Below are 9,026 nucleotides of genomic sequence, written 5' to 3'. Positions count from 1 at the left end.
AGTAGCGTAGACGAGGCTTGGGATTTTTCATATTTGTATAGAGGGATAATATGTTATGGTAATTTCTTATCTACATGATAACTCGAAAATCTTGATGAGTCTCTTGGACACAAAGAATGGAAAGAAGCAATGGGCTGTGAGTTCACAACCTTGATGAAACATAAAACATGGCAGTTGGTACCTCCAAAAGGAGGTTAAGATATCATTAAATGCAATCGGTGTACTAGATAAAGAATAAGTCTGATGGTACTATTGCCAAGTATAAAATATGTCTTGTCGTAAAAGGATTTAAACAACGATATGATATGGATTATTTTGTAGAAAACAAGCATGCACACCTCCAGTCGAGTTGTAAAAGCTGCAACAATAAGAGTTGTTCTAGTTGTTGTAGTTTCTAGAGGATGATGCCTTAAGCAGGTAGATGTGCAGAACTCGTCTCCATGGTGTTATGTAGAAGTCTATTTGTGCCAACCACAAGGTCATGAGAATTCTAAAGTTCCACATTATGTCTGCAAGCTTGATAAAGCCCTATATTGCGTCAAACAAGCACCCAGAGCTCGATATTCAAAACTCAGACCAAGTTACAGGAAATTGGTTTCATTGCTTTGAAATCATACACCGCACTATTTATTTTCAACAAAACTAGAGTAACATTGGTTGTGATCATTTATGTTGATATTATTGTCACCAACTTTTCACGAGATGTTATTTTAGCCTTACTCAAGGATCTCAACACTAAATTTGCTCTCAAAGATTGCGAGATTTGCATTATTTTTGGGGCATTGCAGTAAGGAGGAGAAAAGTTAATCCACTTCTAACCCAAAACAAATATGCCAAGCAAATTTTGTAGAAAACAAACATGCACACATGCAAGTCATGGCCTACTCCACTCTTGGTTATTGAAAAACTTTTGGCCCATGTTGGTTACCCTCTTAGTGACGAGGGTTCTACAAGATACATGAGTACGGTAGGTGATCTTTAGTTTTAAACTCTCACGCCTAGCTCTTCTAGCCAGGAGACTAGGGTTCGATCCCCGGCTTCCACACTTTTTCCCTCCCTTTTCTCACCTACGTCCTCCCCCACGTATGGTTCATGGGCCGGCCCATGTGCGGGGCTTGACCCCTTGTTTTTTTCATTTCTTTTTTCTGTCTTTTCTTTTCCCATTCTGTTTTTTTCTATTTTAAATTAATTCGGGATTTCCAAATTCCAAAAGCTGAGTGTTTTCAAAAACAATGTTCAAGAAATCATAAATGGTTTGCAAATTCAAAAAATGTTTAGGAAATCATAAAAAATTTGCGGATTCAAAAGAAGTTGGTGGTTATGCTAAAGTGTTCGCAAATTATAAAAAAAACTCACGATTTGGAAAAGAATGGTCTGGAAATAAAATCAAGTTCATGATTTTGAAAAATTGACCATGTATTCAAAACATATTCGGGAATCTGAAAAAATGTACATGAAATTTTAGAAAATGTTCACAAAAATTCAAAAAAAATCACGAATTTTAAATTTTGTTCCCAAATTTAAAAAAATTATTGATTCAAAAAATGTTTGTTGAGTAAAAAATGTTCATGAATTCAAAAACTGTTCATGCATTTCAAAAAATGTTCGTAAACAAAAGTTTTTTTTTTTGAGAAAATCCAAAATTCAAAAAATAATGTTTGTCGATTCGAAAACTGTTCACCAATTCAAGTGTCTTTTATGTCTAGGATTTGATTAGTTTTTTGAAAGTCTTTATATGTCTAGGCGTTGGGTGTAGTTCGTGGTCGATGCAATTTGTTTTTAAAGCTTTAAAATTCCGTTGCGCAACATAATGACAACTGTGGCGTGTAGTGGCAAGCTCCTAGACTTGGGATTTACCATATCGAATGCATTGTGAATTTGTGATCACGTGGACATCATGACCGTCATCAGCGAGGGTGGGAAGAAAGATAATGGCAACATGGGAGCTACCTTGTTAAAAAGAGGAGGCTATATGTCAGTGTATTGAGTCATACGTATTTGGCCAGCGCATAATTTTTTTTTTGTCTCCCACTGCAACGCACGGGCATATTTGCTAGTAGACCTAATGAGCATAATCGTATTTTCTTACTACTTGTTGTTCATTTTGCTACTTTAACAACATATTATGTACCCCATTTCGAACCATGGAGTACTTCCTTATTCAAGTTCAAATGTAAAGCCGACCACTACCTCCATTTCGGGTGTGCAGTACGCTTTACCAAAATTTGACAATTCAGGTATGTTAGGCACACGGACATTAACTCTACCCAAGTTCAGGTCAAAAAATTTAACTCTACCCAAGTAGTACTACCTCCACCAGAACTCCCTTTGCATGCAGCCAGTGCATTCAAGTTTTCCTTGTCATTTTTTGGCAATGCCTGGGAGGACATTCAAGTTTTCCTTGTCATTTTTTGGCAATGCCTGGGAGGAAATACTAGCAGTTACTGTACTACACGCTCATCTTGGTCGAGGTGCAACGGCTGAAACGCCCAATATACAGCGCAGCGGATGGGGCAACTGAAGCAAACAAAAATGATCAAATCATGCTATTAGTGTGTGCTACTACTACTAGTACTTTATGGCGTGTCATCAGTGCCACACTCCTCAAAACTGAAAGCCACGGCCTCTCCTCTGTTCCTAGACCTGGCAGGCAACCAACCAGCCCCTTTCTTCCTCCTGGTTTTACAGCCCTCTCCCATCATCATTTGGAATCGGAATCCTGTTTATGTGTCTGTCGATTGCTTGTTCCTGCGATCTTCCTCCATCCTAGCCTAGCCCCCCTCATGGCAGGTCAATAACACCCGGTCATCCTCCAAGTATCTTGTCACTTGCCGCACCAGCCCCCTATTAATGCTTCCTCCTGCCATTCTCATGATCAAATCAGCCCTTCTCCGCCCCTTCTGATTGCCGCTTGCTTGTTTTTGAAATTGTTCTGATTGGCTCTGTTGATGCAAGTGTTTTCATCTCGATTGACTTGAGGTGTTCTTGATTGGGCAGCCTTGCTCTGTTCTTCGTCGCTTGGCTTTTCTTTCCGGTAATCCCTTCCTCGAGCCTGAATTTAAGCTGGTTCTTGGTCCACGAAAGCAACATCTACCTAGGAAAAAAGATCTTCTGTCTGTAAAATATTTTGTTCTGATCTTAATTCCCTGCCATATATTGCAGGGTTGTCGCTAGTTCTTGATTGGTGGGAAAGAAAACGCTCGTATTTATTTCCGGCCAGTTTTTGATCAGTTCTTGTTCCAAACAGCCGGCAAGGAATCCCCAACTCCTGCCATCGATCAGCTCCCTATCCGATCAAGCTAGCGAGCGGGCGTGCGATCGGAATAAATGGGAGCCGCCGGCGGCAACGGCGGCGTGGCCAAGGCGGCGGCGGTGGCGGTGCTGGTGCTGTGCATGGCGCGGTGGTCGGCTGCTGGCATGGGCGTGAACTGGGGCACGCAGCTGAGCCACCCGCTGCCGGCGAGCACGGTGGTGCGGCTGCTCAAGGACAACGGCTTCGACCGGGTGAAGCTGTTCGACGCCGAGGACGGCATCCTGGGCGCGCTCAAGGGGTCGGGGATCCAGGTGATGGTCGGCATCCCCAACGACATGCTCTCCGACCTCGCCGGCAGCACCAAGGCCGCCGAGCGCTGGGTCACGGCCAACGTCTCCAAGCACGTCAACGACGGCGTCGACATAAGGTACATTTGCTTCTGTGTTTTTTTCCTTTTTTTTTTGCTGTTACCTTTTGTTCACGTCGATTTGGTCGAAGAAATACCCCTGGCCGCTTGATAAGAAAATGAACGGCTTCGATGCAGAAATTTTCCTTGTTCAATGCAGAAATTGAATGGCTTCTAATTAAAGGCTCCACTAGTGTAATTTTTCCAGTGGAATTCATGTGTATCCTGTGTACTCCGTACTACTCCACTCTCTCAAGATTTTACATTTGTACTCTACATCGAAAGGGAACCAAAAAACCTTGTGTGGTAGTCGCCTAAGTTCTGGTCAGTTCGAGTGAGTTGTGCAGTGGGGTCCAGCCACAACTTTGGCATACTACATCACATTAAGGTTAAGGCGATCCTTTTTATCTTCTCCAGATGTCTGTCTTAAAACATGTTGTGCAGCAGCTAGCAAGTGTTGCTGTCAAACCAAATCAGAAGCTTCAAAAGATATCGAGTAAAGCTAGCTAGCTAGGCCCCTTCACTTTAACGGGGAAGACCACAGCGCCAAGCAACTGAAATTCTCTTGTGCTCGGAATTCTTTTTTCCTTTGCAACGACCAATTTTTTATATGTTAAAAGATTCTAGCTAATTTCTGGATGGCAAAACATTTTGATTGAAAACAAATGACATGTGTGAATTCGCCAGTTTTTTTATGCTTTCAATGTCCCATGGAAAATGTGTATGTGCTTAAATTTTACTCCCTCTATCGCATAATATAAGAGCATTTTTTTACTCTTATATTATGTAGTGTAAAAAACGCTCTTATATTATGAAACGGAGGGGGTACTTTTGAAGTATTAGGTTAACTGATTTTCTTAGGGGGCGTGCAAAAATTGCACTCCTTCTGTGAAAATTCACTCCTTAGGTTAATTGATGTTAAAAGATTCTAGCTAATTTCTGGATAGCAAACACTTTGAAAACAAATGACATGTGTGAATTTGCCGGTCCTTTTTATGCTTGCAACGTTCCATGGAAAACGTTTTTTGTGCTTAAATATTACTCCCTCTGTTCCTAAATATAAGTCTTTCTATAGATTCCAATATGGATTACATACAGATCAAGTCTTTTTAGAGATTCCAAAATAGACTACATATGAAGCAAAATGAGTGAATTTATACTGTAAACAATATCTATATACATCTGTACGTAGTCCATATTAAAATCTTTAGAAAGACTTAAATTTAGGAATGAAGGGGGTACTTTTAAAGCACTATGTAAATCGACTTTCTTAGGGAGCATGCGAAAAATGCACTTCTTCTGTGAAAATTTAAAGTATTTCCAAATTTCCACTACTCATATATTTTAGGTTTTGAGCTTAAATTTCGACTACTCATGACGGGAGGGCTTGCATGTGCCATGCATATAAAAGTTAGGCTTTCCTTCTTTCATTGTCGTGCACTTCTTTCGCCAAGTGCTTACTTAGAGTGAAAAACGATAACCCTATCTCTTTTGGTGATACTGATTCTGCCACTGCTGTGGGTTTGCCTTCATTGGGAGATAGAGACATCGATCTATCTATCTGCAGTGAACAAAAGGCTAAAAGCTCAAAAGAAACCACTGCCGCTCCGAGAGAGAGTTTGACACGTTTGGCAATAGCCTCATTGTCTGCACCTATGCTTTTCTAAGTTATCTTGTCAAAGTCCAGCAATCCAGAAAGGTCATGCACCATCTCCAATTCTCCATGAATCTGAATTATTACAGCTTTGTTCCTTTTTGCGTAGGATTGTTACAGCTTTGTTCCTCTGAATATATTGTGCTCGATTATTGGGTTATTTGATTCTGATGTAAATTTCTTTTGTTCAAAGCAACCCCAGAACTTTCAAGGCCGTTCCTCGGTCCCAATCTTTGTCGCGAATATCCAACTTCAGCATGACTAGTTCTCAAAACATTCTTTCTAGGGGGGAATAATAATTATGAAACCTCAGCATCAGGAACCTGTGTGACAAATAATTCTTGGCACAAATATGTACTCAGATTTTTTGTGTGTGTGTGTGTTTTATCATGGTCGGTAATGCCATCATATCTGATGCAGATATATATCCAACCCTAGGGGACAATCATATCACGTCATATTCCACCTCTAATCAATCTTCATCTTGATCACAATCACGATGCATTTAGCAAAGCAAATTGCTCTGACATTTAAATCACAGCAGGCAACTTGTTCTGCTACTGAGTAGCAATACTGACGCGATCGGTAACGTATGCAGGTTGGTGGCCGTGGGGAATGAGCCGTTCCTGCAGACGTTCAACGGCACGTACCTGAACACGACGTTCCCGGCGATGCAGAACATCCAGGCGGCGCTGATGTCGGCCGGGCTGGGCAACCAGGTGAAGGTGACGGTGGCGCTCAACGCCGACGTGTACCAGTCATCTTCGGGAAAGCCGTCGGACGGCGACTTCCGGGCGGACATCCACGGGCTCATGCTCAACATCGTGCAGTTCCTGGCGTCCAGCGGCGCGCCGTTCGTGGCCAACGTGTACCCGTTCATCAGCCTGTACGCGGACCCCAACTTCCCGCTCGACTACGCCTTCTTCCAGGGCTCCACGTCGCCGGTGGTCGACGGCGGCGTCACGTACGAGAACACCTTCGACGCCAACCACGACACGCTGGTGGCGGCGCTGCGCAGGAACGGGTTCCCCAACGTGACCGTCGTCGTCGGCGAGGTCGGCTGGCCCACGGACGGCGACGCCAACGCCAACCCGGCGTACGCGCAGCGGTTCAACCAGGGCCTCCTGGACCACGTCGCCTCCGGCAAGGGCACGCCGCTCACGCCGGGCGCCCCCGTCGACGCCTACCTCTTCAGCCTCGTGGACGAGGACAGGAAGAGCATCCAGCCAGGCAACTTCGAGCGCCACTGGGGCATCTTTTTCTACGACGGGAAGCCCAAGTACCAGCTCAGCCTCCGCGGCAATGGCGGCGGCATGCTTGTGCCGGCGAGGGGCGTCGAGTACCTCCAGAGGCGGTGGTGCGTGCTCAAGCCCGACGCCGACCTCGCTGACCAGAAGGTCGGCGACAGCGTCAGCTACGCCTGCGGCAGTGCCGACTGCACCAGCCTCGGGTACAAGACCTCGTGCGGCGGCCTCGACGCCAAGGGCAACGTGTCGTACGCGTTCAACAGCTACTACCAGACCGAGGACCAGGACGACCGAGCCTGCGACTTCCGCGGACTCGCCACCACCACCACCGTCGACCCCTCTACCGGGACGTGCCGGTTCATCATCGGGATCGCCCCGACCAGCACGGCGACGAGGAACGTTGCGGCCAGGACAGCGGCCATCTTCTTCGCGCTGTTGCTCGCAGGCATGTTCTGAATTCAGGATTGTGGTCGATGCTTCATTAGTTTAGTGGTCATCTTTCAACTTTTCCTTTTTCTTGGCAGAAATAGTTGTTCATCTTGATTGAATGATTGTCGATTGTCTTCTGTGGATTGTCCTCTGTGTGGTTTCCAGACCAGAATACATGGAACTGGCTGGCCTTTTGAGTGGGGACTTGTTGCCTTCTCTCACGTGTTAGAAACGTGTAGTTTATGAGTAGGTGTGAGCCGTATCCGGTGGACTGAATTGCATCTTTGGCAGAGTTGTTAGAGCATCTAAGCGCCTCAAACCCGTCTCAAATCGTTCGGACGGACGGCTTGAACAGTGACCCGTCATAAAAAAATGATTTAGACGGACTTCTTAAGTAGGTCTCAAACGTCCGGACTGACTGGCACCCCTCGTATCCAGCCTAAATCTGGGGCGGATATGGGAGCGCCCCAATGCGTCCGGATGCGTCCGCCACGTTGGACCCGGCAGCCCTACCCCACCACAAACTGCATCAAATCTACCAATCCCTTCCTCCTCCTCCCGCCTTCCTCCTACCTTTCCTACGTCCGAGCCCTCGCCGTTCGCCACCCTTGCTCCCCATCCTCATCGCTGGTCTCGATACGCCGCCCTAGATGTCGTCCAGTCCGTCCCCGACCGCCTCGAGAGAGGCTGCATCTACCTCGTCTGTCGGCGTCCCGTCATCGGCTTCGTCGTGCAAGCCGATGAACATCGCCCGGAGGAATCGGCGATGCCGGCAGTGTGAGAAGCAAGAGACGGTGATCAAATGGAAGCTCGAGAAGGCAAAGACATTTTGACAGATTGAGCTTCAGAAGGAGAGGTTGTAAATCGCACGGGACGCGGAGGATGCGAAGATCATGCTGGCGGACGAAACCTCTTGGATGAGCATGTAAAAAAGTGGCTTGCAGAGAACAAAAAAGGAGATCAACGACTGTAAGGAGCACGAGGCGGCGAGGGCGGCCACGGTAGCAGCGGAGCATGTTGCAAGGATGTAGGCAGAGCATGCGGCCCGGATGCAGGCATAACAAGACGCAAGGATGGCCTCGGAGCAGACAACATGGATGGCGCCCGGCGAGTGATCCGGCGAACCAACGAGGGATCCGTCATGCTCGGACATTGATTTCATTTTGGCACGTCCGGATTGTTGAACTATGATTTGTTTTGCTTTATTTTGAACCATTGAATTGGGACAATTTGTATCTATGATCGACGTGCATGGATTGCATGGATTTGAGGCTTCGCATTTGAGGTGTGTGTGGATGTGCGACAACCCATATGAGGGGGCGCCCCGCGGAGATTCCTACTATAGTCGATGGAGCTCCCGCATAGATTACTACCGTCTCCTAGGGGTTGTGAGATTATGTTTTCTTGTCATGTTCTGAGATTTAGTGTCATGTGCTTGAAATCTATGCAAACGTTCAACGGTGACGACTGCGGCTCCAGGGTGCTGGTACTTAAGGGCAAGTGCACGAACACTTCTCAGTTATCATCGACAAGGTCCAGCCGGCTCCAGTAGGGGAGCGGCAATAGCAGCGCGTTGACGGCTCGTTCTGGCTTTAGTAGTGGTCGTTCGGTGGTCTTGGAATCTTGTATTTGTGATGCTTTGTACTTTTGATGAACTTTTACAATAGATCTTGTCTTTCTCACGCAAAAAGGAAAAATGCAGGTAGAAAATCTTGTTGTGCATATGGTTTGCCTACATTTGGTTCCCTGCTTATGGATGTGTCGATGCACTGCATGTTGTTTGGTTGCATATATCTGTCGAGTCTAATAACTTTGTACTCTATTGGGTGAGCTTAATATCAACCACCCTAACAAGTGATCATTAATACACACGGTCAAATGAGTAAAATAGCAGTCGAATCACGACGAACTAGAAGACGATGATAAAGTTCTTCAGCCCACACAACCCAAACTGATCGGCTCCTTGCATACTTCAGCATTGCTCTTCTGGTTAAGCACAAACGTGAAGTAAGCATCATCTGCCTCATGCCTATTCAT

General features: G+C 45.9%; 1 protein-coding gene across 1 annotated transcript; it reads left to right on the top strand.

Moving 5' to 3' along the window:
* The first annotated feature begins 2,561 nt into the window (after window positions 1-2,561).
* LOC123112243 (glucan endo-1,3-beta-glucosidase 5) lies at window positions 2,562-7,189 on the top strand. Its single transcript, XM_044533182.1, has 3 exons — window positions 2,562-3,034; window positions 3,163-3,680; window positions 5,912-7,189. The coding sequence occupies exons 2-3, from the start codon at window positions 3,328-3,330 to the stop codon at window positions 7,014-7,016; spliced, it is 1,458 nt and encodes a 485-aa protein (XP_044389117.1). The 5' UTR covers window positions 2,562-3,034; window positions 3,163-3,327; the 3' UTR covers window positions 7,017-7,189.
* Window positions 7,190-9,026: the final 1,837 nt, after the last annotated feature.

The sequence above is a fragment of the Triticum aestivum genome, chromosome 5B (assembly GCF_018294505.1).
Source record: "Triticum aestivum cultivar Chinese Spring chromosome 5B, IWGSC CS RefSeq v2.1, whole genome shotgun sequence".
Classification (NCBI taxonomy): Eukaryota; Viridiplantae; Streptophyta; class Magnoliopsida; order Poales; family Poaceae; genus Triticum; species Triticum aestivum.
Note: the sequence above shows the minus strand (reverse complement) of the source record. Positions and strands in the feature narration are given on the sequence as shown.